Raw genomic sequence first — 27962 nt, 5'->3', positions numbered from 1 at the left:
TACTCAGGGGGCTGAGGTAGGAGAATTGCTTGAACCCAGGAGGCAGAGGTTGCAGTGAGCCGAGATTGCGCCATTGCACTCCAGCCCAGATGACAGTGCAAAACTCCATCTCAAAAAAAAAAAAAAATTAGCCGGGTGTAGTGGCGGATGCCTGTAATCCTGTAATCCCAGTTATTCAGGAGGCTGGGGCAGGAGAATTGCTTGATTGTGAGAGGTGGAGGTTGCAGTGAGCCAAAATCATGCCACTACACTCCAGCCTGGCCTACAGTGCGAGACTCCACCTTTAAAAATAAAAAAAAAAAAAGGGCCGGGCGCGGTGGCTCAAGCCTGTAATCCCAGCACTTTGGGAGGCCGAGACAGGCGGATCACAAGGTCAGGAGATCGAGACCATCCTGGCTAACACGGCGAAACCCCGTCTCTACTAAAAACACAAAAAATTAGCCGGGCGAGGTGGCGGCGCCTGTGGTCCCAGCTACTCGGGAGGCTGAGGCAGGAGAATGGCGGGAACCTGGGAGGCGGAGCTTGCAGTGAGCTGAGATCTGGCCACTGCACTCCAGCCTGGGCGACAGAGCGAGACTCCGTCTCAAAAAAAAATAAATAAAAAATAAATAAAAATTAAAAAAAAAGAAAGAAAGAACTAGAAGAGCCTGCTTCTCCCTCTTCCCCATTCATTTCCTTCCTTCCACCCCAGGGCAAAGGCAGCGAGGAAAAGGCTGTGCAGACACTGATCTGAATTTACTCCCAGTGTGACTATAAACAGATCCAACACACATTATATCATTTTGGTCCCCTTTTTTTATTGTGGTAAAATATACGTGACATAAAATTTTCCATTTTAATTATTTTTATTTTGTTTTATTTTATTTATTTATTTTTTTGAGATGGAGCTTCGCTCAGTCACCCAGGCTGGAGTGCAGTGGCCGGATCTCAGCTCACTGCAAGCTCCACCTCCCGGGTCCACGCCATTCTCCTGCCTCAGCCTCCCGAGCAGCTGGGACTACAGGCGCCCGCCGCCACGCCCAGGTAATATTTTGTATTTTTAGTAGAGACGGGGTTTCACCATGTTAGTCAGGATGGTCTCGATCTCCTGACCTTGTGATCCGCCCACCTCGGCCTCCCAAAGTGCTGGGATTACAGGCATGAGCCACGGCGCCCGGCCTTATTTTATTTTTTGAGGCAGCGTCTCACTCTGTCACCCAGGCTGGAGTGCAGTGGCGCGATCGTGGTTCACTGCCACCTCCGCCTGCCGGGTTCACGCCATTCTCCTGCCTCAGCCTCCCGAGTAGCTGGGACTACAGGCGCCTGACACCACGCCCGGCTAATTTTTTGTATTTTTAGTAGAGACAGGGTTTCACCGTGTTAGCCAGGACAGTCTTGATCTCCTGATCTCGTGATCTGCCCACCTCGGCCTCCCAAAGTGCTGGGACGACAGGTGTGAGCCACCGCGCCCAGCCCGAGACCCTGACTTAATAAATAAGTCCAGGCCAGGTGGCTCACACCTATAATCACAGCATTTTCGAAGGCCAAGGCAAGTGGATCGTTTGAGCTCAGGAGTTGGAGACTAGTCTGGGAAACACGGTGAGACCTCGTCTCTATTAAAAACACAAAAAATTAGCCAGGCACGGTGGCACATGCCTGTAATCCCAGCTACTCAATCTCCTGAATTTGTGATTCGCCCATCTTGGCCTCCCAAAGTGCTGGGATTACAGGTGTGAGCCACCGCGCCTGGCCCAATGTTAATTATTTTTAGGTGCAGAGCTCAGTGGCATTAAGCACATTCCCACTGCTGTGCAACCATCACCACTGTCCTCTCCAGAACCTTCTCATCTTCCCAAAATGAAACTCTGCCCTGTGAAATACTCACTCCTTGTCTCCTCCCCAGCCCCTGGCACCCCCCGGCCCATCCTACTTTCTGTTTCTGTGAATCTGAGGACTCCAGGGACCTCCTAGGAGTGGATCCACACAGGGTTTGTCCTATTGTGACTGGATTATTTCACTGAGCGTGATGCTCACTGCAGCCTCTGCCTCCCAGGTTCAAGGGATTCTCCTGCCTCAGCCTGCTGAGTAGCTCGGATTACAGGCATGCACCACCACACCCAGCTAATTTTTGTAGTTTGGGTAGACATGGGGTTTCACCATGTTGCCAGGCTGGTCTCAGGTGATCTGCCCACCTCGGCCTCCCAAAGTGCTGGGATTACAAGCATGAGCTACCGCGACTGGCCCTGGCTAATTTTTAAAACATTTTTTTTTGGAAAAAAGAGTTCTCTGTGTGGGGTCTAAGCTGGCCTTAAACTCTTGCACTGAAGCAATCCTCCTACCTCAGCCTCCCAAAGTGGTGGGATCACAGGCCTGAGCCCCTGCACCTCCCCAGGCATTGGGATCCCAGGCGGGAGCAGCTACACCCGGCCTATCAAGCATGTTCTGTGTGCCAGGATCACTGACAGCCCTGTGAGAAGGAGGCGAGAACTATGAAGAAATACCTTCCATTAGTGAACTACCGAAGAGAGAGAAAACAGCTTCCGGCCAGGTGCAGTGGCTCACGGCTGTAATCCCAACACTTTGGGAGGCTGAGGCGAGCTGATCGAGACCATCCTGGCTAACACGCTGAAACCACGTCTCTACTAAAAATACCAAAAAAAAAAAAAATTAGCTGGATGTGTTGGCGGGCTCCTGTAGTCCCAGCTACTCGGGAGGCTGAGGCAGGAGATCATGCCACTGCATTCCAGGCTGGGCGACAGAGTGAGACTCCGTCTCAATAAAAATAAATAAATAAATGAAACAGCTTCTGGCCGGGTGTGGTGGCTCACGCCTGTCATCCCAGCACTTTGAGAGGCCGAGGCGGGTGGATCACTTGAGGTCAGAAGTTCGAGACCAGCCTGGCCAACGTGGTGAAATGCTGTCCCTACCAACAATTAGCCGGGCATGGTGGCGCACACCTGTCATCCCAGCTACCCAGGAGGCTGAGGCAGGAGAATCGCTTGAACCCGGGAGGCGGAGGTTGCAGTGGGCTGAAATCATGCCACTGTACTCCAGCCTGAGCAACAGGGTGAGACTGTGTCTCAGAAAAACAAAAACAAACAAACAAAACAGCTTCTGATCAGGACATGCCTGTCCTGGGGCAGAATGGGGGTGTCTCCTAGAGGACACGTGGGCTCAGCTTGAGACAGAAAGAGAAAGCGGCCTGGCCAGGAGAGAGGCTGTCCAGGCAGGGGGAAGAGCGTGTGCCAAGGCCTGGGGCTGAGGGTCACAGGAGCTGTGCAAGAGGTGGCAGGGGTGTGTGGAGTGACAGGGCAGGCAGCTACCCACACAAGGTGGTGCAGGGAAGGCTGCGTGCGAGAGCTGTTTCTGAGGCTGCCTGCGTTCACACCCTGGCTCTGCTGCAACCTGTGACCTCAACCTCTCTGGGCCTCGGTTTCCTCATGTGTTAAATGGGTGTAATAACTGCTGCACCTGTTAACCTGTGCAGAATGCATGGCAGGCAGGCAGGCTTTGCTCAGGGCTCATGACCATGGCTCCACATTCAGAGGGGGAAGGAAACCGGGTATCAGAGCCAGGACGCCACCGCAGCGGGCTTGGGGGCCCCCAGGAAACAGACGGGGGTGTGGTTGACCCTAAGGGGCTACCCTGGGCTGCAGAGGCCTAATTCCACCCCTGTACCCCCCAGCTGCAGGGCCGCCCGAGGAAAGGGCATTGCTGGGATTGAGTCCTGGTCTCCAGACCTGGAGGGGTCTTTGGGCAGAGGCCCCCATCAGGGTCCCGGGGTCTCAGGTAACACCCAGCCTATGGGAGTGTGACGTGGGCTCATGAAAGGGGGGCATCGGCGGGGCACGGTGGCTCACGCCTGTAATCCCAGCACTTTGGGAGGTCGAGACGGGTGGATTATGAGGTCAGGAGATCGAGACCATCCTGGCTAACACGGTGAAACCCCATCTCTACTAAAAATACAAAAAATTAGCCGGGTGAGGTGGCGGGCGCCTGTAGTCCCAGATACTTAGGAGGCTGAGACAGGAGAACGGTGTGAACCCGGGAGGTGGAGGTTGCAGTGAGCCGATATTGTGCCACTGCACTCCAGCCTGGGCGATAGCGCAAGACTCCGTCTTAAAAAAAAAAAAAAAGAAAAAGAAAAAGAAAGGGGGACATCAGAGCTCTAATCCTGGGTCCCCACCCTCGTGGCCACCAGACCCCCAGCTTTGCTTCTCAAAGCCTCAGTTTCCTCATCTGTATGACGACAGTCAGCTGCTCTATGGAGTAGCCGTTCTTTTTTATGCCTTAATAAACTTGCTTTCATTGAAAAAAAAAAAAAAACAGAAAAGAAAAAGAAAAGAAAAAACGACAGTACAGAACCTGGCCGGCACGGTGGCTCACGCCTGTAATCCCAGCACTTTGGAAGGCTGAAGCGGGAGGATCGCTTGAGCCCAGGAGTTTGAGACCAGCCTGGGCAACACAGCAAGACCCCGTCTCTATTTTAAAAAGACAGAGCTCACTGTAGCATCTTCTGAAGATTAAATGATTTTAAACACTTAAAGCACTTTCAACAGCGCCTGAAAGATCCTCAGATTCTGACGCCCCAGTGAGGATTCTGCGTGCTAACAGATGAGGAAACCGAGGCACGTAAGCGGCCAGGCAGGGATTCCGGTCCTCGGCCTGCAGGTTCGCTTCCCCCGGCGCGGGGCTGCGGTGTCCGCTCCGCAGAGGGGGCACCGAGGCTCCTTGGGGAGGCGGCAGCCGCGGCCCCAACCCCACTCCCGCCACCTCTCTCGTGGCCGCCGCTAGAGGCCGCTCCCGGAGCCGCGCGCGTCCTCTCGCGGGTCCGCCCCCCGGGCCTGTTGGACCCGCCCCCGGCCCACAAGGCCCTGCAGGGAGCGGGCCCGGGCGCTGCGCGATCCAAGTCGGGTCGCCGTCCAGCCTGCAGCATGAGCGCCCCCAAAGCGACCCCCATCTTCGCGCCCGGCGAGAACTGCAGCCCCGCGTGGGGGGCAGCGCCCGCGGCCTACGACCCGGCGGACACGCACCTGCGCATCCTGGGCAAGCCGGTGATGGAGCGCTGGGAGACCCCCTATATGCACTCGCTGGCCGCCGCCGCCGCCTCCAGAGGTAGCCCCCACCCGGCCTACACCGTCCCCGGGGCCGCAGGGGAAACTGAGGCCGGGGCCGCCCCGATCCGGGGACTCTGCTGTCCACCCTCCCGCTGGGGCGCCTCTGTCTCCTGGCCTGGGAAGTGGGGCTGCAGGTGGGGGCACACGGAGGCGTTCACGGGGAGTGCCGCAGGATTGGGGCCCCGCACACATTAGGCGCCTCCTAAGTACCGGGAACTTCCTCTCCAGGGGGAGTGAGACCCCCGCTCTCCGGATGGGGACCTCAAACGCGAGACCTGGGTGGAACCGGGTCCCCAGCTCCCTGTCTGAGATCGGGACGAAGGGCTCCTGCCAGGGAGAGGCTGCCGTTCTGTCTGCCAGGGAGAGCAGCCCCAACTCCCGTGGCTAAGAATAGCACCCAGAAAGCTGAGCTCAGGGAGACAGCTGTCCCTGGGGTGGCCCTGGCTTGCCTGGCGTCAGAGGCGGAGGGCTGCTGAGAAAGGACTCCCTGGCCCCCACACAGGTGCCATCCCGGGGCTGGGCCCCAGTGTTCGCACCCTGAAAATGGGCACGTCCAGTGTCCAGTGCCAATTAGGATTGGAGGGGCATGTGTGACCTACTGGGGACCAGCCCTTCCCCTCCCAGATAGTCTCAAGTCCAGGTCTTGCCTGGCCACTCTTGCAAATCCAACTTTCGGATGGAGGGAGGGGGAGAGAAAAGTAACCAACCTGAGAGATAAGGGACCGGGGACAAACAGCGTGGGCTGGGCTCAAAGTCCAAGGCTCTTGCCTCCCCACAGGCCTGGCCCCAAAAGCGGCCATCTTCGGCCTCCCTGGCTGGTCATCCTCTCTCTGGCCGCTGGCCAGGGCCCACGCTGTTCCCGCTTAGGACTACTGTGTTCCGCCTGCCTCTGTCCATGCTGGCCCAGGGTGCCCTCCCGTCCTGTGGCAAATGTGACTCACAGCCCAGTCCAGCCTTGTGTCCCCTCCTCCAAGCAGACCCCCAGCTCAGCCCTGTGTCCCCTCCTCCAAGCAGACCCCCAGCTCAGCCCTGCGTCCCCTCCTCCAAGCAGACCCCCAACTCAGCCCTGCGTCCCCTCCTCTAAGCAGACCCCCAGCTCAGCCCTGCGCTCCTTCCTTCAGGCAGCCTCCCCAGCCCAGCCTTGCCCTACCCTAGGCCCCCTACTCCAGGAAGCCTCCTCAGCCCTGCCCTAAACCCCCTCCTCCAGGCAGACTCCCCCAGCCCAGCCCTGCGCCCCTTCCTCCAGACAGACCCCCAGCCCAGCCCTGCGCCCCCTCCTCCAGACAGACCCCCAGCCCAGCCCTGCGCCCCCTCCTCCAGGCAGACCCCCAGCCCAGCCTTGCGCCCCCTCCTCCAGGCAGACCCCCAGCCCAGCCTTGCGCCCCCTCCTCCAGGCAGACCCCCAGCCCAGCCCTGTGCCCCCTCCTCCAGGCAGTCTCCCCAGCCCTGCCCTGCCCTGTGCCCCCTCCTCCAGGCAGACCCCCAGCCCAGCCCTGTGCCCCCTCCTCCAGGCAGTCCCCCCAGCCCTGCCCTGCCCTGCGCCCCCTCCTCCAGGCAGCCTCCTAAGCCGAGCCCACCTAGTGATGTCGGGCGCCCTGTGTCTGCCCAGGGGGCCGGGTCCTGGAGGTGGGCTTTGGCATGGCCATCGCAGCGTCGAAGGTGCAGGAGGCGCCCATTGATGAGCACTGGATCATCGAGTGTAATGACGGCGTCTTCCAGCGGCTCCAGGACTGGGCCCCGCGGCAGACACACAAGGTGCCCCTCTGCCCGCAGGCCCTCCAGGATCCCCACTCCTTGGGGTGAGGGCACTGCTTCCTGGGGGTTGGGGGCCTGGGGCTGCCAGAGATGGAGGAGATGGTCTTCTCTCTCGGGAGTCCCCCGGCCGCTCCCTTTCTGCAGGTGGGGAGATCCTGGGAACCTCTCTACCCTGTCCACTTTTTCTTTTCCCCTCTTCAAGGTCGTCCCCTTGAAAGGCCTGTGGGAGGATGTGGCGCCCACCCTGCCTGACGGTCACTTTGATGGTGAGGGGTGAGGGGACGTATCACAGGGTGGGCCTCCCAGCTCCACTGCAGCCCTTCCTTTGCTTGTGGGGGGCCCTCTGATGTGCACTGGGGGGACAGAGCCCAGGTGGGTGTGGGCCTGGCTGTGAGGGCTGGCAGGACACCAGGGATGGGCACGCTCACGGAGGAGCCCTGGAGGCAATCTTGGAGTTCTCAAGCCCACGTGGGAGCCCCACCTCTGCCCACGGCCCCGTCTCACTGCACCTCCACCTGCTCGGGGATGAGCAGGGTGAGGCTGGGCGAGGTAATGAACCCGGCCATGACTGCGTGGGCTTCTGTCCTCCATGCAGGGATCCTGTACGACACATACCCACTCTCGGAGGAAACCTGGCACACACACCAGTTCAACTTCATCAAGGTGGTTCTCTCTGACTTGCTGGGATGCTGGAGGCCCTCGGGGAAGCCCCTCTGCCCACACGCCCACCTCCGTTCTGACCACTGGCCACTCCCCTTCCACAGAACCACGCCTTTCGCCTGCTAAAGCCGGGGGGTGTCCTCACCTACTGCAACCTCACCTCCTGGGGGGAGCTGATGAAGTCCAAGTACTCAGACATCACCACCATGTTTGAGGTGCGCCCACCTGGAGTTCCCTGTGGGTCTCCAGGCAGTGACCTTGGGTGGGGGTGGGAAGGGACTGCTGGAGCCACCTTGCTACCTGGGGAGGGTCCCTTCCTGACCCCCTGGGTGGGCTGGACTGTGCTGGTTCATTTAGAAACCAAAGTCCTTTGCCTGGCGCGGCGGCTGCCAGGAGTGGTGGCTCAGGTCTGTAATCTCAGCACTGTGGGAGGCTGAGGTGGGCAGATTGCTTGAGCCTAGGAGTTCAAGACCAGCCTGGGCAACAGAGCAAGACCTCATCTTTACTAAAAAAATACAAAAAAAAAAGCTGGGTGTGCTGGTGTGCACCTGTACTCCCAGCTACTTGGGAGGCTGAGGTAGGAGGGTTGCTTGAGCCCAGGAGGCAGAGGTTGCAGTGAGCCAAGATCGAACCACTGCACACCAGCATGGGCAACAGAGCCAGACCCTGTCTCAAGAAAAAAAAAAAAAAAAAGAAAATTAAAAAAAAAAAAAAAAAATCAGGCTGGGCATGGTGGCCCACACCTGTGATCCCAGCACTTCAGGAGGCCAAGGCAGGTGGATCACTTGAGCTCAGGAGTTTGAGCCTAGCCTAGCCAACATGGCAGAATCCCGTCTCTACCAAAAATACAAGTTAGCCAGGCGTGGTAGCGGGCGCCTGTAATCCCAGCTACTTGGGAGGCTGAGGCATGAGAATCACTTGAACCTAGGAGGCAGGGGCTGCTGTGAGCCGAGATCGCACCATTGCACTACAGCCTGGGCGACAGACCCAGACTCCATCTCAAAAAAACAAAAACAAAATGGAAATCAGAGTCCCTCGCCAGCTCAACAACCTCCCATGGCTCCCCAGTGCCCTGTGGTTCGGCCCAAGCCCCTCGTGTTCCCCTCTCTCTGGCCGCCTCCACCTGGCTGTCTTCGCTGGTTCAGTAGTGTTTGGCTGTTCCCTCTGCCTGGTGGAGGCGGCCTGTCTGAGAAGGGCTCTATGTGGTTGCCCTGGGCCGCTGTTGTGAGAGCCGGCTGGGTGCCTGTGGCCCTTGGGGCAGTTTTTCTTCGAAAATGGGAACTAACGGCCTGTCTTCTTTTTCTGTCATGATTCTTTGGCTCCACCCGCCATACTGGCAAGGTCTGGAAAACTGTGGAGTAGGTGCCCCGGGGATGGCTTGAGCCCAGTGATGCTGGTGTGGGGCTGGGGTTCCAGGACAGCCCGGCAGCTGCTGCCGGCACTGGGGAGCTGGAGATTCCTATTCGCACCTGGGCTTCCAGGGCTGCCCTACCACATGCCTCACGGCAGCTGCAGCCGCCCAGCCGGGCCTTGCCATTTGTAAACACTCTTCAATGAGGGGAGGGTGCACGTGACCCCCATGGCCCTCAGAGGTGACCTGGCACCATCCCCAACCAGGAGACACAGGTGCCTGCGCTGCTGGAGGCCGGCTTCCGGAGGGAGAACATCCATACCGAGGTGATGGCGCTGGTCCCACCGGCCGACTGCCGCTACTACGCCTTCCCGCAGATGATCACGCCCCTGGTCACCAAGGGATGAGCCCCCACCCCGGCCTGGGCACACCAGTGCCCTCCTCCGTGCCTTCCTGGCCGGGAGTCTAGGCTCTCCCGCCAGCCCCGGGCTGATCCCAGCTGTGTCACCAGCAGCTTTCTCAGCTTCTCTGTGAGGGGTCACACTGCCCGCTGCCGGGTCTCTGAGGTGAAGTAAACACCGGCGCTGGCTTGGCTGGTCTGTCCACAGTGAGTGTTGTGACTGTTACTTCCAGCGGCTGCTCCCTCACCTCCCGCCCATCCCACGGACACAGGAAAAGCGGGTGACTCTCCTCCAGGTTTCTGAGCGGCCCCAGGATCCCCCCACCCCGCACTGTCTTGCCCATGGCAGACATCTCCAGCCGATGCCAGATGTCCCTTCCTCAGACGAAAGCCACTTGACCCTTTACAGTGGGGTCAGGGTCTCAGAGGGTGGCAGCGTCATGGCCGAGTGAGACAAGGACCCTTGCCCACCCCAGGCAGGAGCCCGCTTCTCTGCCCGCCCTGGCACACCCTGAGCTCCCTCCTCCTGCCTCAGGAGCGGCGTGGCTGCTGACAGCCCCGTGCCCCGAGCCTCCCATTTCCAGATGTTGTTTCCTCTCGGGAGGCATCAACCCCGCTGGGCCCAGTGCAGGGGTAGCCCCACCTGCCCAACCCCAGGAACATCCCGGGTCCTGCCTGTCTGTGCCCTTGTGCCCAGCTGGTCACCCCATGCCTCCCGCTTTGCCCCCTGCGTCCACGCGCATGCAGCCCACCCATCTTCCTGGGGCCGTCCTGCCCGCCCTCTCCACTGACCTCCGTGCCCTGAGAGAAGGCCGGCTCCTGTGCTCTGCACTCCGGCCCGGGACTGCCGTTCCGCTGGCAGATGCCCCGTCCCCCCCCCGCATGTCCTGCCTCCAGGCTGGGCGCCTGCTCCCCACCCCCGCCCCCGTCTCCTGGGACCCATCCCAGCCTGGCCTGTCACAACTGCCGGTTCCCAGCACCGTCCTGCTGTGCAGCAGGCATGCAGGGCGGGCCTGCAGAGCGGGGTCTCCAGCACCGGTGGCGTCTGGCGCCGAGCACAGGAAGACGGGACGTTTGCTGAATGAATGCACGTCCCTGGTGAGGACCGGACTTCGACGGATGAAGGGGCTGGTGGGGTGAAGCCAGGGTCCCCCGAAAGCCCTGGGTGGAGAGGGTCCCCAAAGTGGGGTCAGACAGCCAGTGAGGCTCACAGCCTTGCCCTGCAGCCCTTTGGTGTGGACCAGGTGCCATCTCCCCATCTCCCTGGCCCCAGCCCGCAGCTAACCAGCCCATCCCACTGCCTGGAAATGGGCCAGAGGGCAGTGGCGACCTGCCCAAGTTCACACACAGGCCACAGGCCACACTCTGAACCCCGGGGCAGGCTCAGACGGGCTCTGCTCAGCCTGCCTTAAGGCACAGTGGGAGACTGAGTCAGGGCCCTCCCAGGAGGGAAGGGCGTGGGGCCTTCCATGCTCGGGACTTTGGGCCGCAACATCCACACCAGGGTCTTCACAGAGCAGCAGGAAAGGACCTGCTGGCAGGCACAGTGCCCGTCCCTGCCCCTGGCTCTGCTCCAACCACCCTCAACCCAAGGGCGGCACGCTGCTTGGGTCTGTGGTCCCCCCAGGTCCCCAGCTCCTTTCACCCACACACCACACTGGGAGGCAGCGGCCTGAGGGCAAATTTATTGACAACCTCACGGGACAAAAGCAGGCCGGGGACAGGACGGCGACAGGCTCCGGTGGCAGTGGCGGCACTACCTGCGGTACCAGATCTGCACCTTCCGCTCCCGCTTGATCTTCTTCTGCAGCTGCAGGACGCCGTACAGCAGGGCCTCGGCCGTGGGTGGGCAGCCTGCAGGGACCTTGCCTCAGTCTCCCTTCCCGCAGCCAGAGCCTGCGTGACCATGTGCACAGCGCAGCCGGCTCGACTTTTGAGGGGCCTCCCGTGCCGGCCTGAGGTGGAGGCTGGCAGCCCAGGGCGGGCGCAGGGGCCAGGGGCTGGCAGCCGGCGTGGGGGACGTCCCTGCAGGAAGACTGGGGTCCTCCCCTGGGCAAGGCCCCACTGCCTTCCTCCCGTGGCTCATCCCGGGCTGCCACAGGAACCTCCCGGACAAGATGCTGACCTCACTAACCCGGCCCTCGGCTCCAGCCCTCAGGACTCCGTGGGGCCAGCGCTCACCAGACACACTTAACAATGGGGACCAGGGCCTGGGGCTGCTCTGGACGGAGATGGAGGCAGGGGGGCTGGGCGGAGGGAGGGGAGGCGGCCCAGAGCCCGGGCATCCCACAGGACCCGATGACCCCGTTTCTGAGCCCCAAGCCAGAGCTCTTTGCTGGGGATCCTCCAGCCCAGCTGCCAGGCAGGCTCAGAGCAAAGGGCTTGAGCAAGAGGACACAGTCCAGGGCCCAACAGGGACAGCAGGAGTGGAAACAGGTGGGAAAGGACAAGGCCACCACAGGGCCTGGGAAAGGGTGGCCGGGCTCCACCTGGCAGAGTTCTGGCAAGTCCAGATTGCTCCAAGGAAGGGAGAAGCACAGTCCGCAGGGAGGGAGGGAGGAGCACGGTCCGCAGGGAGGGAGGGAGGAGCACGGTCCGCAGGGAGGGAGGGAGGAGCACGGTCCGCAGGGAGGGAGGGAGGAGCACGGTCCGCAGGGAGGGAGGGAGGAGCACGGTCCGCAGGGAGGGAGGGAGGAGCACAGTCCGCAGGGAGGGAGGAGCACAGTCCCCAAGGAGGGAGGAGCATAGTCCACGCTCGCACCCTGCCCCTTTGGTCTGCACTGCAGAGGAAGATGCCAGGGGCATGGGCTGAGCTCCTGACCCTGGGATGGACTTCTCTGTGCTGTCGAGGGTCACGGGGAGGCCCAAGCTGCCCTGTCCACTGCCCCTAGGTGACCTGAACAGTGCAGAATGCTGAGCAAATCAACGCTCTTTCCAGGGAAGCGGAATCCAGAGTCAGAGCCTGTTCCTCCACTTTTGAGAGGCGCCAGGACGTGCCTCCCGCTTGCCCAACCCTCCAGACTCGGGACTCAGGGCTGGGCTCTCTGCGCATGCGCTAATGCCACAGCACAGGGTGGCCAAGAACAGGACCTCTGTCCCCTGTCCCACATGAGCGCCACCTCTAAGCCTGCCTACCATGGACCATTGTCCATGGTGTCCAGGTGAACGCCCCGGGTGGCCCTTGTGGGACCACATGAGGCGCAAGTCTCCCGCAGGATCACCAGATATAAAGAACGTTCCCCGTGCGATGTGAATTTCAGGTATGCAGCCAATGTTCCTTTTTAGTGTCAGTATAGCCCAAATACTGTTGGGATATACTGGTACTAAACAATTACTCCTAATTGTTTTCCTGATGGTCAAACTCACCCTAACCTCACAGTCAAACTGAGTCTCCCACATTTTCATTGGCCAAAGGAAGTCCTGTGTGCCCTTCTATAAGGGTGAGGGCGTGGGACGGTGTCCTTGGCCTCCAGGAACCTTCTCTCTTGGTATTTCTAACTGCAGGTCTTTGGTTTCTGTCAGGCAGGACCGTATGAAGCTGCTTTAAAGCACTCAGCCTCCCCTGCTCCCTCCGATCCCTCTGATGCCTGAATACATCGCTGACTTCTCACAGGGCACACGCTCCACTAAGACGGAGAGCCCGGAGCCGGCTCATCCATAGGATGGGGGAGCCCGCCGTCTGATGGGGGTGTGACATGGGCCGCCGGGCTCCGTGTGGCACTGGCCCTGCCCCCAGCTCTCTCGTGGGCGGTGTGGTCCCAGCCCTACCTGGGATGTAGATGTCCACGGGCACGATGCGGTCGCAGCCCCTCACCACCGAGTAGGAGTAGTGGTAGTAGCCTCCTCCGTTGGCGCAGCTGTGGGGCAGGGGACGTGAGGGAAGCGTGCTGAGGACCTGCCCTGTCCACCCTCCCTCCTCACAGCTGTGGGGGAGGTGCCGTGAGGACACCTGCCGGGGACCTGCCCTGCCCACCCTCCCTCCTCACAGCTGTGGGGGAGGTGCCGTGAGGACACCTGCCGGGGACCTGCCCTGTCCACCCTCCCTCCACGAGGCCTCGCCCCATCCCCACCCGCCTTCAACTGCAAGCCAGGCACCAACGAGGCTGGAACTTGTCACGGAGAAGCAATGAGCAAACACGTACAGGCTCCGTGAGCCTCCGTGGGACCAGTGGGGCGCAAGCACGCGTGTGGCTGCCAACTCGGGGAAAAGCGCTCCCCTCCCGAGGGGGCTCCTGACCATCGATTCCTGGGGCTGGGAACTGTCGGATCACATGTGTCAACAAAAAGCCACTTCAAGCAGCCATAGTACCAACACCCAGCCCCTGTCTATGGGGCGGCAGAGCCTCACGCCAGGCCCTCGCCCGATTCTGGCTCTGTCGGTGAGGTGCTGGGGTCCACCCGGGGCAGGGAGCTGGAAACCCCAGGCGACCACACAGACTCCACTCCCAGCACTGCTTCCCACAGCCGTAAAAATGGACATAACCTGAATGCCCAGCAGTGGGAGACGGTTATGAAAACTCTGGAATATTCTAATTCTCTGTGTAGAATTAGATCAGTAATATATCCACACAGTGGGATATTATTCAGCCAAGAAAAGGAGCGAGGCTCGGACACAGGCCACCGCATGGATGCACCTTGAGGACGTCACGCTCAGGGAGAGACGCCAGACACAGAAGGCCATGCAGCGTGTGATCCTGTTTCTGTGAAATGTCCAGGAAGGGCCCATCCACAGAGACAGGGAGGGGAGGTGTGGGCACTGGGGCTCGGAAGGGGATGCAGAATGACTGCTGATGGGGACAGCGTTTCATTTGGGGGTGATGAGAATGTTCTGGAATTAGAGGTGGTGGCTTAAAAACCACTGAACTGCTCACTTTAAAAGGGTAAACTTAGCAAGACCCAATCTCTACAAAAATTTAAAAAATTAGGCACAGTGGAGCACATTTGTAATCCCAGCACTTTGGGAGGCTAAGATTGGGGGATCACTAGAGCCCAGGAGTTCAAGGCTGCAGTGAGCTACGACTGCACCACTGCACTCCAGCCTGGGCAACGCAGTGAGACTCTGTCTCTAAAAAATAAAAATAATAAATACTGACTGGGCACGGTGGCTCATGACTGTAATCCCAGCACTTTGGGAGGTTGAGGTGGGTGGATCATGAGGTCAGGAGATCGAGACCATCCTGGCCAACATGGTGAAACCTCGTCTTTACTAAAAATATAAAAATTAGCCAGGCATGGTGGCGGGCGCCTGTAATCCTAGCTACTCTGGAGGCCGAGGCAGGAGAATCGCTTGAACCTGGGAGGTGGAGACTGTACTTAGCCGAGATCGTGCCACTGTACTCCAGCCTGGGCGACAGAGCTAGACTCCGTCTTCAAATACATAAATAAATAAATATTTTAAAATGTTAAGAGACTAAATATCTTTCAATGTTATGGGGAAATGACTAAAAATGATGGCAAGGCCAGGTGCGGTGGCTCACACCTGTCATCCCAGAACTGTGGGAGGCCGAGGCGGGCAGATCACCTGAGGTCAGGAGTACAAGACCAGCCTGGCCAACACGGTGAAACCCCGTTTCTACTAAAAACACAAAAATTAGCTGGGTGTGGTGGTGTGTGCCTGTAATCCCAGCTACTTGGGAGGCTGAGGCAGGAGAATTGCTTGAACCTGGGAGGCGGAGGTTGCAGTGAGCCAAGATCGTTTCACCGGATTCCAGCCTGGGTGACAGAGCAAGACTCTGTCTCAAAAAAAAAAAAAAAAAGAAAAAAACTTATGGCAAGTTAGAAGGCTGAGATTATAAAACCATCTACAGCACTCGTCATTACTTGTGTGTGGGTAAAGCAGAGAACTGGGCGGAATGTGGGGTCTGCGGCGTCGGGGTGGATGGGAGCAATCGTTCTGGGGAGAGGACCCCCAGTCTGCCTGGGGTAGAGGCACCAAGACGGCTGAAGGGCAGAGCTGGGACCACGTGGGATTTCACTGAATGTAAATGACACTTTTGATAAGCGCCATTAGGGCACAGCCAGGCCAGCACTCGCGCCACTTCTGTCCCTGGAGACGCCCCGCCCTGCACTCACCTCCCCATGGAGATCACGTAGCGCGGCTCCGGCATCTGGTCGTAGACCTGGAAGAGAGGCGGGGTCCATGCGCAGCTCACTCTGGGGGCAGCTGGGCGGCGGGGAAGAGCCCTACCTTGCGGAGCGCTGGGGCCATCTTGTTAGTGAGTGTGCCGGCCACGATCATGACGTCGGACTGGCGCGGGCTGGCGCGGAAGACCACGCCAAAACGGTCCATGTCGTAGCGGGGTGCGGCCATGTGCATCATCTCCACGGCGCAGCAGGCCAGACCGAAGGTCATGGGCCACAGAGAACTCTGCGGAGACCAGGCTCGGGTCAGACGCCACCCCTGGAGCCCCGCGTGGCCCGGCGTGAGATTCCACGTGGAGCACCTAGAACCCCCGGCTCATGTCCCGGGGCGGCAGCCGGCAGAGGTGAGAGGCACAGCGGCTCCTGCAGGTGGCCTCCCGGCCCCAAGAGGGTTGTAAAGCGCGCCCCACCAGCCACGTTCAAAATAAAATAGAAACGGGTGAGATCTGTCCTCATCACACAGTTCCCCAAACCCAGTGTATCCTAAGTCCCACCATCTGAACAGGGGGCTCTAGCCACTCTCTGAGCGTGTGGGCTACAGGCGAGTAGCAGCGCAGGTCTAACCGGGAACTCTCTGCCTTAACTAGATCTGGGTCTGCAGACCAGGTGCGATGCCTCCGGGAAGCCCTCTCAGATCTCCTTGGCCACTCCCTCCCCCTCCTCCATCCACGTGGCTTCTCATTTCCCCCACGGTTCCTGCTGTCCCTGCACGCAGCTCTGAGACCTGGCAGGGGCCTCTGCTGCATGTGTTGATGGGTGACAGGGCCAAGCTACAGAGCGAGGCAGGGCTGCCCGGGCAGAAATGGCCAGGCTCACCTGCCCGCCAGGAGCCTGTGTTGGGATGGCCCGTGGCCATTCTCGGGTTCCCTCCATTAGAAACTATCCTGCAGTGGGCATCCCTGTCTCGACCACTGCGCCCCTGGCAGGACGTTCACCGTGGCATTGTTTAGGAAACAGAAAACAAAAGGAAACAGTGAACGTCCATCAGTGGGGCATTGTTGAACCCGGGCTGTCGCGGCGAGTGCCGCAGGCGCTGGAGGGAGCTGCCCGTGCCCACGCTGCAGGGGGATGGCAGGGGCTGCGTGGGGGCTGCTGCCACAGCAGGGGAGGCTTTAGACGGGTACTGAGAAGGATCTATTGCCTTCACACGCGCTCCTTTTAACTTAAAATACCACTTTCACCTTAAAAGAGAAACAAGAGGAACGCGCAGAAGCCAGAAAGAGAATGGCGGAAAGGGAGGGGTCATTTCAAGCAGGGTCTCAATACTCAGATGGAACCACAGGCCACCAGGCCAGCACAGGGGCCTCCGGGAGGGTCCAGCCTGCTCCAGGCCACAGGGGTGTGTGCATCAGTGTGTGTGCCTGTGTGCATGCATGCGAATATGCGCACATGCATGTGTCCACATAAGTACGTGTGTGCGCGTGTGCATGTGTATGTTTTTGTGTGCGCGTGTGCAGATGTGTGTGCATGTGCGGATGTGTGTGCATGTGTGTGTGCGAGTGTGTGCATGTGTGCACATGAGTGCGAGTGTGCGTGTGTGCACGTGTGCGTGTGTGCATATATGCGCATGTGTGCGTACGTGCGTGCATGTGTGCGTGTGCATACGTGTATGTGTGCATGGCTGTGTGTGTGGTACATGTACACACGTCTGTCCATACATGTGAGCTTGCATGTACATGTACTCGTGTGCATGCATGTGTTGTGTGTGTACGTGTCTGTATATGTGTGTGTGTATGTGTGTGCCTGTGAGTGTGCAGAGAGGCCCTGGCGCTCCAGGAGGGCCTGCAGCTCATAGTAGACTCACCCGGCGGGCCCAGTTGACGAGGTCATCCAGCTTGGCCACCACATACTCGCCCCGGCTGCTGGGTTTGGGAACCATGGCTCCAGCCTTCGGCAGGGCAGGCTGGGCGCTGTCACAGAGACACATGGGCACAGGAGGCGTCAGCCACGCAGGTACTTCCCAGAGGTGGATGCCGGCCCCCACGGCCACTGCCAGAGGCCTGGAGCCACATGAGGTCAGGGACTAGGCTGTGCGACCCCTTCCCCGCCCCATCCAGGCACCCCTGTGGCTGCGGCGCTGATGCAGAAAATGAAGGAGGGGCAGGGGGGGGCAGGGGGTACGGCCTCCCCTAGAAGGCCAGCTTCACCTGCTTGGGCCATCGGTGGCCACGCTCTGATGGACACCTCGTGCCTGCACAGCCGCGCCCACGCTGGAGCTACTGGGAGATGGAGCGCAGGTCAGTGGCCGTCCCAGGCCCCTCCGACTCCCCCAACCACACTCACTGTTGTCCTGCTTCTCCCCTCCCTGATGCGGGACTGCTCTCGCCTCTGCCCATCAGCACTTGGGCCACTGGTCAGAGCCGCTGGGGCCATCTGGCCACTGCCCTGACCCCGAATGATGGCCCAGACTTGAATGGAGTTTCTTTTGTGATGTACCCAGCAGGTCAACAGTGTCCAAGCAAGGACGGTCCCAGGATCATCCACAGAAGGAAACTGGGACCAGGCCTTCCACATGTGACCAAGGTCAGATCCCTGGGCATGCGCCATCACCGCCCTGTCAGTCGCCTGGGTCTCCAGGAGGCCTGCCCGTGGCTGCCATCTGCACAGAGCTCACAGAATACCTTCCCATCACAAGTGGCGGTGAGCTCTGACGGTGCTGAGCGAGGCCCACAGGGTTTCCCTCCTGACTGTCCAGCCTTTGCCACTGCATGGACTGTTCCAGGGAGGGTTCCAGCACATCACATGCAGAGTGCAGACTGTCACCTGCATCCTTTCCTTAACGTACACACACGTGACCTTCATAAGGGCCCGCCCCCTTTCGTCTGGCGCTGCTGAAGGCCCCTCCCAGCTCAGGGCTGGAGACTCAGGCACTCACCGCAGACCAAGGATCCGGAAGCCGCGCAGGCCAGGAGCTGCAGAGAGGACCACAGGGGTGGGGACAGTGAGCCGTGGGGAGCACCAGGGGCCACCGATTCAGGACCCCTGGATGGGCCACAGGGCCAGCCTCCAGGCACTTCCCCGTCAGGCTCCTGCCCGCACGGCCTAGCTCTGACCCCACCTCAAGTACCACTTAACAAACATTAGGTAACAAGCGGGTTTTCAGAATATGAGCGACTCTTAGTCCCCTGCTTGAGACCCAATGGCCCCAGAAGAAACCCAAACGCTGCTCCATCTCCCCACCCTGGCGATATTCACCAGTACCTGCTGCTTTCCTGCCCCAGGGCCTCCGCGCCGGCTGCTCCCCTGCGGGGGACACCCCGCCTCACAATTGCACACCACTGGCCCCTTCTCATGAGGCAGGTTTCAGCTCAGATGCCCGGGGCGTCCCGCCTACACCAGCACCCCAGGTCCTCCTGTTGCCGGCACCCGGTTCTATCTCCATCTATGCGTGCTTGTGGGGTGCCTGCCACCCTGGCAATGCCAGGGCCTCCCTGGGTGCCCAGTGCTCGTCCTGGCCTCAGCTGTGCCTGACAAGCGTGTGCTGGGTGCTCCAGGCCCTGGCTGGTGCTCGGGGATTTCCCACGCAGCTGAGCACAGGCCCCATCCTCCAGGAATCTAGTCGGCTCAGCAGGCAGGGCGCTGCCCACGTCAACCTACACAGCAACGCGCCCCTAGAGGAGCCAGCCTCAAAGGAAGCACAGAGGAGGGAACGCGCCTGCACGAAGGCTCCTGGGAGGGGAGAGCCTTCCCGAGGCGAAGGCTGAGGCCAGAGCAGGGCCTTGCCACACCCAGGGGCACTCTGCGGGGGGAAACGCCTGGAGGTGCCAGGAATCCTGGCTCACAAGGAAGAAGCCAGAAAGGCAGGCTTGGTGCTGGTGACGGCTAAACTGTGTCCCTCCACTTGACCTGTATCTGAAGCCCTAACCCCAGGACCTCAGAATGTGACTGCTTTTGGAGAAGGGGTCTTTAAAGAGATCATTAATGGCGGGGCGCAGTGGCTCACGCCTGTATTTCCAGCACTTTGGGAGGCTGAGGCAGGTGGATCACTTGAGGTCAGGAGTTTGAGACCAGCCTGGGCAACGTGGTGAAACCCCGTCTCCACTAAAAATACAAAAATTAGCTGGGTGTAGTGGCGGGCACTAGTAATCCCAGCTACTTGAGAGACTGAGGCAGGGAGGTGGAGGTTGCAGTGAGCTGAGATCGTTTCACCACACTCCAGCCTGGGTGACAGAGGGAGACACCATCTCAAAAAATAAAATAAGGGTCATTATAATGTGCAGTGAGGTCATGAGGGTGGGCCCTCATCTGATATGACTTATGTCCTTGTAAGAAAAGGCTTTCAGGATACAAACACGTACAGAGGGAAGATGCAGGGAGCAGATGGCCATGGGCAAGCCAAGGACAGAGGCCTCAGCAGGAACCAACCCTGTTGACCCCCAGTCTTGGCCTTCCAGCTGCCAGAACTATGCGAACATCAGCTTCTGTTGTTTAAGCTGCCCAGGTGATGGTACTCTGTTGCTGTGGCCCCAGCAGATGCGGGGTGAGGCCCAATGGAGAGGCTGTAGGCAGCTTCCAGGGACCAGGACCAGGGTTTGACGCCCCCGAATGCAGCCGTTCATGGGGCCTTCTCCTGCCTCTGAGCCCCTCCCTCACCTCAGCCTTAGCCTCATCCCGGGTTGCTATTTCCCATGGCCCTGTCCAGGTCACAACTCTCTGAAGGACACAGGCCTGTGACCTACTTCTTGGCATGCCTGAGGCTGGGCACAGCAGACAGGCTAACTGCCCAGCTCCAGGCTCTGGTGGGAGCTGCCCCACTCCAGGCGTCAGTTTCCCAAGCTGAAAATTCTGGACTTTGGATAAGCTCCTAGCAGAGGAAATGCTCTTCTGAGAATTTCTGAGGTGATGGGATTCTGTGCCTCTGGGTCCGGCTTTTTTTTTTTTTTTTTTTTGAGAACGGAGTTTCACTCTCGTTGCCCAGGCTGGAGTGCAATGGTGCGATCTCGACTCACTGCAACCTCCGCCTCCTGGGTTCAAGCGACTGTCCTACCTCAGCGCCCCCAGTAGCTGGGATTACAGGCATGCACCACCACACTCTGAATTTTGTATTTTTTGTAAAGACGGGGTTTCTCCATGTTGGTCAGACTGGTCTTGAACTCCGGACCTCAGGTGATCTGCCCACCTTGGCCTTCCAAAGTGCTGGGATTACAGACGTGAGCCACCGCATCGTGGGCCAGGCATTCTTAACAAGGGGCCTGGTGAGGAACTGTGAACTTGCTTGGAATAAAAAAACAAAATGTCTTTGTTGTCTTATGGAAAAAAATGTCTTCCATCTTATGGAAAATTAGCCCTTTGTTCAATTCTTAGTGTAGGCCGGGTGTTGTGGCTCACGCTCAGGCCTGTAATCCCAGCACTTTGGGAGGCTGAGGTGGGAGGATTCCTTGAGCTCAGAAGTTTGAGACCAGCCTGGGCAACATGGCAAGACCCCCATCTATACTAAAAATACAAAAATTAGCCAGGCATGGTGGCGCACACAGCTACACAGGAAGTGCCAGAAGCCGGGAGGCAGAGGTTGCAGTGATGAGCCAAGATGGTACCACTGCACTCCAGTGTGAATGACAGAGGCAGACTCTGTCTCAATAAATAAAAAAAATTAAAAATTCTTAGCACAAACAACAAAATATGGCAGTATTAGCAGGACCTGTAACTTTTCACCAAGAGGAATCACAGAGGGTTCTAGCCATGGTACAGGGGTTGCAGACCTTTCCGTATCGTCAAAGCTTGATTTGCAATTCTCACTCCTTCCAAACCAGTCGTAGTTAGACCTGCCGCTAGATCGCGTTCATAAGGAAAGCGCTTAGATTACTAAGTAGCCAATAAGGTTTCAAGACAATCTTTTAATAACTGCCTCTCCGTGTAACTGATTTCCTTGCAATTCTATGGATTTTATTCCATGCATTATAATAACTTTATCTGAGCAGGGGTCCGCAGGCTTCAGCTGATCCCAAAAAAGTCCCTGGAGCGGGACAGGCTGAGATCCGCTCTGCGAGAGGCCCTTACCCCACAGGGTTGGGGAGGGAGGTGGAGGGTCCAGCAGGGTGGTGTGGATGCCCTGGGTCCTGTTTCTTTCCAGGCCCGGCCCTGTAACTTCGAGGAGTCTCGGACCCTCAATGGGCCTCAGTTTCCCAGCACGTCAGGCAGGCCACGCTCTCTCCGGGGCATCTCAAGGGCAGCCTCGCGGGCCGTGCCCTGGTCTCGGGGACGTGAGCGGGACCCCTCCAGCCTCCGCCCCGAGCGCCCTCCTGAGGCTGGGGGCTTGCGTCATGACCTGCTGGGTCTCGGTTTCCCCGACTGTACCCTGGACGCAATAACGGAGACCGTTCATCGCAAGCCGGGCGGGAGCCCGAGGAGCGGCCGGCTCGGAGAAGCCCGGAGGGGACGGCGGCCACGATGCCGGCACCGACCCACGACGCCACCACGGCACCCGAGGCTCCCACGGACCCAGACCCGCGCGGCCCCACACCCGCCGCCGGCGCCGGGCTCACCTGACAGCGCCGCCATCTTGGCCTCGGCCTTCAGACAACCTCTGAGGTCCGTCCTCCTTAGCGCTCCGGGTCCCCGGGGCCGTCGCCCAAAGAGGCTCGGAGCGCGTGCGGAAACCGGAACCCAGAGCCAACAGGTTCCGCTGCGCTTTTGGCCTCCGTGGTCGTGCCTGCGCCGTGCAGCCCCGGATCACCCGAGACGGAAAGGTCATCGGAGTGCGCGCGTGGGGGCCGCGGGTCTGCGGCAGCCCGACAAAAACAGATGCGACACTCTAGTTATTACAGGAGGGCAAAAATTGGCGAGCGTCCCTGGGTGGGCTCGAACCACCAACCTTTCGGTTAACAGCCGAACGCGCTAACCGATTGCGCCACAGAGACAGCGATGCCACCCGCTGCCCGGGGAGACCTTATAAAGTATGTGCGGCCTGCTGACGCGAAACCAGCCACGCCTGCGCGAGGAAGGCGCTGCGCGGGCCGGAGTCGCGGCGAGAGCGACCCCTGCCGCTCAGCCGAAATAGCTCAGTTGGGAGAGCGTTAGACTGAAGATCTAAAGGTCCCTGGTTCGATCCCGGGTTTCGGCAAAAATTTTAGCGCCCCTCAGAGGATCGGTCCGGCTGCCTCGCAGCTATCCCGGACCGCTCCTCGGAACATCATCCTATTCTGCAGAGGAGGAGTCAGGACGTGGACTCATCCCAAGGTAGAAGGGCTCAGACCTAACAACCCCAAAGCCAGCTCTTCCCACCCCCAAGAGGTCATGATTTCAGCCCAAACTTCCCCCTTCCCTGACAAACCCTCGATTTTTCCATCTTGCTTAAATTGCTAAGTTTACAGCCCGTACTAATTACATAAAAACTAACACTAAATGCCCAAACTAGCAAAACAGAGTTTGCAGAACGCTTTCTGCATGCATATCATCAAATTTTCGTAATTCCACTGGAGGTTTTTTTCTGCCGGTTTTATGATTACGAAAACAGAGGCGAAGGCCAGCGCGGTGGTTCACCCCTGTAATCCCAGCACTTTAGAAGGCCGAGGCAGGCAAATCACCTGAGGTCAGGAGTTCGAGACCAACCTGGCCCATATGGTGAAACCCCATATCTAAATCCCAGCTACTCGGGAGGCAGAGGTTGCAGTAAACTGAGATCATGCCACCATACTCCAGCCTAGGCGACAGAGCGAGACTCCATCTCAAAAAAAAAAAACAACAACAACAACAACAAAAAACGAAGGCCGGGCATGGTGGCTCAAGCCTGTAATCTCAGCACTTTGGGAGGCCGAGACGGGCGGATCACGAGGTCAAGAGATCGAGACCATCCTGGCTAACACGGTGAAACCCCGTCTCTACTAAAAAATACAAAAAACGAGCCAGGCGAGGTAGCGGGCGCCTGTAGTCCCAGCTACTCGGGAGGCTGAGGCAGGAGAATGGCGTGAACCCGGGAGGCGGAGCTTGCAGTGAGCTGAGATCCGGCCACTGCGCTCCAGCCTGGGCCGCGACAGAGCGAGACTCCGTCTCAAAAAAAAAAAAAAAAAAGGAAAAAGAAAAGAAAACAAGAGGCACAAATTAGGTGAACACGGCTGAGAAGCAAAGCTGAGGGACCCTCGAGGACCACGGTAGGTGTTTTTTTTTTTTTTTTTTTTTTTTTTGAGACGGAGTCTCGCTCTGTCGCCCAGGCTGGAGTGCAGTGGCGCTATCTCGGCTCACTGCAAGCTCCGTCTCCCGGGTTTACGCCATTCTCCTGCCTCAGCCTCCCGAGTAGCTGGGACTACAGGTGCCCGCCACCTCGCCCGGCTAATTTTTTTGTATTTTTAGTAGAGACGGGGTTTCATTGTGTTAGCGAGGATGGTCTCGATCTCCTGACCTCGTGATCCGCCCGTCTCGGCCTCCCAAAGTGCTGGGATTACAGGCTTGAGCCACCGCGCCCGGCCTACGGTAGGTGTTTACTGAATTCATGCCATGGGCTGGGGGTGCACTGCTGAACAAAGCCAGACCTGGTCTCTCTTCTTGGGCAGCTCAAAAGGATTGGAGGGGTCCAGCATGGTGGCTCACACTTGTAATCCCAGTGCTTTAGGAGGCCAAGGCAGGAGGATCACTTGAAGCCAGGAGCTTAAGACCAGCCCGGGCAACATAGCAAGACCCCATCTCTACAAATAATAAAGACTTGGAGAAAAGCTGACAGGAATCTAAGAGGTTGGCAGTTGCACAAAACTGTCTTCCTTCTATAGTTCTCATAGCTGCCCATGCTGTAGGGTTTTGGTTTTATTTTTATTTACTTTTTTGAGATGGAGTCTTGCTCTGTCACCCAGGCTGGAGTGCAGTGGCAACATCTCAGCTCACTGCAGCCTCCGCCTCCCTGGTTCAAGTGATTCTCCTGCCTCAGCCTCCTGAGTAGCTGGGATTACACACACACACACACCACCACGCCCGGCTAATTTCTGTTTTGTTTTGTTTTTTGAGACGGAGTCTCGCTCTGTCGCCCAGGCTGGGGTGCAGTGGCGCGATCTCCGCTCACTGCAAGCTCTGCCTCCCGGGTTCACACCATTCTCCTGCCTCAGCCTCCCGTGTAGCTGGGACTACAGGTGCCCGCCACCGTGCCCGGCTAATTTTTTTTTTTTTTTTGTATTTTTAGTAGAGACGGGGTTTCACCGTGTTAGCCAGGATGGTCTCGATCTCCTGACCTCGTGATCCGCCCGTCTCGGCCTCCCAAAGTGCTGGGATTACAGGCTTGAGCCACCGCGCCCAGCCAATTTCTGTATTTTTAATAGAGATAGGTTTTCACCATGTTGGCCAGGCTGGTCTGGATCTCCTGACCCCAGGTGATCCGCCCACCTCGACCTCCCAGAGTGCTGGGATTACAGGAGTGAGGCACCGCACCCAGCCATGGTTTTGGTTTTAAATTTATATACATATTTTTAGAATAGAGTTCTGAGTACCCCATGCCCAGTTCATGAGTGGGACACATCTGTCACATAATACATTATTACTGACCAAAATCTACACTCCATCCAAGTTACCTGGGTTTCCTCTAATGCCCTTTACTGGCCCAGGGCTCCCTCCAGGACCCCACGTGGCATCAGGTGTGGTTTCCTCAGCTCCTGGGACCCTGGCCGTTTCTCAGGCGTTATTTCTGACGCCCTGCAGGTCTGAGGCAGGACTTAATACTGCAGAACGTTGCTCATTAGAGATTTTGCTTGTGGGCTTTTTTTACAGGGTCAGGGACAGCAGAGTGCCTCCCCTGTCCCCGGCGTGCCATGTCGGGGTCATGTGTCCGCTGCCCTGGACTCCTCCCGGGAGGAACAGTGAAGCCAGCTCAAGGGTTTCTGGCGGCTCTTAGTCCTAGTGCTGGTGGTGGGGGATGGGGTGGAGACTGCAGCTGAGCCTAGTAGGGGCCCGGGGGATGGTCCTCGGGCCACTGGGATGACAGGGCCCCTGGGCTTGTGTGTGCTGTTCAGCCTCTTGCCTTCCTACAGGGTCTTTTTTTTTGAGACTGAGTCTCGCTCTGTCCCCCAGGCTGGAGTGCAATGGCACAATCTCGGCTCACTGCAACCTCTGCCTCCTGGGTTCAAGCGATTTTCCTGCTTCAGCCTCCTGAATAGCTGAGATTACAGGCATCCACCACCACACCCAGCTAATTTTTGAATTTTTAGTAGAGATGGGTTTTCACCATGTTGGCCAGGCTGGTTTCAAACTCCTGACCTCAGGTGATCCGCCCACCCCGGCCTCCCAGAGTGCTGGGATTACAGGCGTGAGCCACCAAACCCAGCTCCTACAGGGTCTTCATGTTCAGCCGGGGCTGCTCCGTGTGACCGACAGAATGGCGACGATACTCGTGTGCAGCTGCTGGGGACCCTGGGCCGCTGACTCAGAGGCGAGCTGGCCATTACAGAGGGCGGGCGCTCAGGAAGCTTGACCCACGTGGAGGAGAACCGCAGCCTCCTTCCCATGCCTTGCCCCGCGCGAGGCTCCTTGGACCCCCAGCCCCGTTGGAGCCTTCAGTTGATGTGGCCCCAGCCAGCATCTAGACCGCAGCCCCACAAGCCACCCCAACAACCCCTGGCCGGGCTGCTCTTAGATGCTTGTCCCATGGAAACCGTGTGGAGAACGTTCCAGCCGCTGGGTTTTGGGGGGGCATTCTGCTGCAAAGTGGGCTGATTGATAGGCTGACTGGATGGAAGGGCGAGGTAGGTGGGGAAGAGAGGAATCTGGTCCAGGAACTCCGGGCCCTGGAGGACACCCCTGAGACAGGGAACAGGGACGAGCTGGCTTCACCGGGCGGAGGCAGGATGTGAGCAGAGGGCAGGCAGCAGTTCCAGGAACAGCTTGGGCCAGCGAGAGGGGAAGGACCCAGGGCGGGGTCAGAGTGGCAATTGGGGAAGGTGAGAAGGGGGCATGAGGCTGGCACAGGGAGGGAGGCAGAGAGGCACGAGAACCCAGGCAGGCCAGCTGCGGTGGCTCTTGTCTATAATCCCAGCACCTTGGAGGCCGATGAGGGAGGATTACTTAGGCTGGGAAACACAGCAAGCCCCATTTCTACAAAAAGCACAAAAATTAGCCAGGCGTGGTGGTACATACCTGTGGTCCCAGCTTCTTGGGAGGCTTAAGTGGGAAGATCGCTTGAGCCGGGGAGGTCAAGGCTGCAGTGAACCACGTTCACACCACTGCACTCCAGCCTGGGCAACAGAGCCAGACCGTCTCCAACAAACAAAAAGCAAAACAGAAATGCCTCAGCCAGTGGGGTCCATGAGAGTGAGGTTTCTGTGGTTTGGAATTCTCGCTGCGTGCCTGTGTTGCCCCTTTTAAGATGGACAAAGTGCGCTGTGCGGCCACCAAGGTCTCCTTGTTGGAAGTGATCAGACAGGTGCGGCTGCCGCAGTGAGGGGGACCCCAATTCCCCTTGCACTGCTGGGAACCACTGAGACCAGCTTTGGAAAAAGCATTGGCAGGGACATGGGGGTCTCTGCGGCTCAGTGAAGGGGGCTGGGGAGTGTGGGCCAGGCGGCTGGGGGGCTGGCAGAAGCACGCACCCAGGCTCTGAGACACCAGCTGGGCCAAGTCAGAGGGAAGGGGCAGGGGTCAGGGGTCAGGGGAAGGACACCATGGTTTGTGGCCAGCAGTTTTCCATGGGGCACCAGGCCATGTCTGGGGACATCTGTGGTCAGCACGATGGTAGAGGCGGGAGCCCCTGGCATGGAACCGCTGAGCACCTAGCAGGACCCAGGACGCCCCACCCCAGGGACCCAGGTCCAATGTCCTCAGTGCCAGGGACAGGCCCAGGTGGGGTCGCAGTGTCGGCTAGCTGCCAGGAGAGGGGCAGAGCGTGCTCCTGAGGGCAGGGCTCCTGGAGTCTCCCTGCGTGTGTGCATGTGGTCAAGCCTGTCTTCCTGGGGCTCTGGAGGAAGTAGAGGCGCGCCAGCCATGCTGCGGGGAGGGCGAGCCCAGGACCACCCATGCTGGCATCCTTGGAGCCCTGGAATGCTCCTCCCTGGCCGTGCTTGTCAGGTCAGCACCCCCGACTCCCACCCAACTGCCCAGCTGACAACCCAGAGCACCCACAACCCACCATTACTGAGGGAAGCGCCTAGGCAGAGCCTGCCCCAGCGGCCTTGACGGCCTCAGAGCCCACAGGACAGTAAGGGCAGAGGGTGCCGGCGGGGTGGGATGCACTCGGGGACCTCTGGCATGTTCTGGTTCCACCTGCTGGGCAGGGCTTCGCGGCCAAGACAAGTGCTCACTGTCATTCAGGCTGGAGTGCAGTGGTGTGATCTCGGCTCACTGAAGCCTTGACCTCCAAACAAGTGATCTTCCCACCTAAGCCTCCCCAGCAGCTGGGGCCACAGGCACGAACCCCAGTGAGGCCCCTGGCTGCTGCTGCTGCTGATTTTTTTGAGACAGAGTCTCACTCTGTCGCCAGGCTGGAGTGCAGTGGCACAATCTTGGATCACTACAACCTCTGCCTCCCGGGTTCAAACAATTCTCCTGCCTCAACCTCCCGAGTAACTAGGACTACAGGCGCCCGCCACCATGCCCGACTAATTTTTGTATTTTTAGTAGAGATGAGGTTTTACCATGTTGGCTAGGCTGGTCT

The 27962-nt window shown here is 58.9% G+C and overlaps 2 protein-coding genes, 1 long non-coding RNA gene and 2 other non-coding genes across 13 annotated transcripts; 3 read left to right on the top strand and 2 right to left on the bottom strand.

Annotated features, from left to right (window-relative positions):
* The first annotated feature begins 4855 nt into the window (after positions 1-4855).
* On the top strand, positions 4856-9469 carry GAMT (guanidinoacetate N-methyltransferase). 2 transcript variants are annotated; one of them, XM_005587391.4, is made up of 6 exons: positions 4856-5094; positions 6706-6851; positions 7054-7117; positions 7447-7514; positions 7616-7726; positions 9129-9469. In XM_005587391.4, exons 1-6 carry the CDS (start codon positions 4914-4916, stop codon positions 9267-9269), a joined length of 711 nt encoding a protein of 236 aa, XP_005587448.3. In that variant the 5' UTR covers positions 4856-4913; the 3' UTR covers positions 9270-9469. The 2 variants fall into 2 exon arrangements, with proteins under 2 accessions (XP_005587448.3, XP_015295816.3); XM_015440330.4 differs by lacking the exon at positions 9129-9469 and having other exon boundaries at positions 7616-7978.
* Positions 9470-10932: 1463 nt separating this feature from the next.
* On the bottom strand, positions 10933-21921 carry NDUFS7 (NADH:ubiquinone oxidoreductase core subunit S7). 7 transcript variants are annotated; one of them, XM_015440331.3, is made up of 8 exons: positions 21886-21921; positions 18279-18315; positions 17551-17622; positions 17208-17313; positions 15450-15629; positions 15335-15381; positions 13031-13119; positions 10933-11158 (listed from the first exon to the last, which is right to left on the bottom strand). In XM_015440331.3, exons 1-8 carry the CDS (start codon positions 21899-21901, stop codon positions 11133-11135), a joined length of 573 nt encoding a protein of 190 aa, XP_015295817.1. In that variant the 5' UTR covers positions 21902-21921; the 3' UTR covers positions 10933-11132. The 7 variants fall into 7 exon arrangements, with proteins under 7 accessions (XP_015295817.1, XP_005587446.1, XP_073881311.1 ...); XM_005587389.4 differs by having other exon boundaries at positions 10933-11116; XM_074025210.1 differs by having other exon boundaries at positions 17551-17619.
* Positions 12109-14354, top strand: LOC123570226 (uncharacterized). Of its 2 annotated transcripts, none has more exons than XR_006694270.3 (2): positions 12109-12522; positions 12785-14354. It is a non-coding gene; the product is annotated as an uncharacterized lncRNA (long non-coding RNA). The 2 variants fall into 2 exon arrangements; XR_012428188.1 differs by having other exon boundaries at positions 12154-12522; positions 12767-14354.
* A 265-nt stretch (positions 21922-22186) lies between the features above and the next one.
* TRNAN-GUU (transfer RNA asparagine (anticodon GUU)) lies at positions 22187-22260 on the bottom strand. Its single transcript has one exon. It is a non-coding gene; the product is annotated as a tRNA-Asn (tRNA).
* A 130-nt stretch (positions 22261-22390) lies between these two features.
* On the top strand, positions 22391-22463 carry TRNAF-GAA (transfer RNA phenylalanine (anticodon GAA)). The gene has a single exon. It is a non-coding gene; the product is annotated as a tRNA-Phe (tRNA).
* Positions 22464-27962: the final 5499 nt, after the last annotated feature.

This window comes from Macaca fascicularis, chromosome 19 (assembly GCF_037993035.2).
Source record: "Macaca fascicularis isolate 582-1 chromosome 19, T2T-MFA8v1.1".
Lineage (NCBI taxonomy): Eukaryota > Metazoa > Chordata > Mammalia > Primates > Cercopithecidae > Macaca > Macaca fascicularis.
The sequence above is the reverse complement of the archived record's forward strand: the minus strand, read 5'-3'. Positions and strand labels throughout refer to the sequence as shown.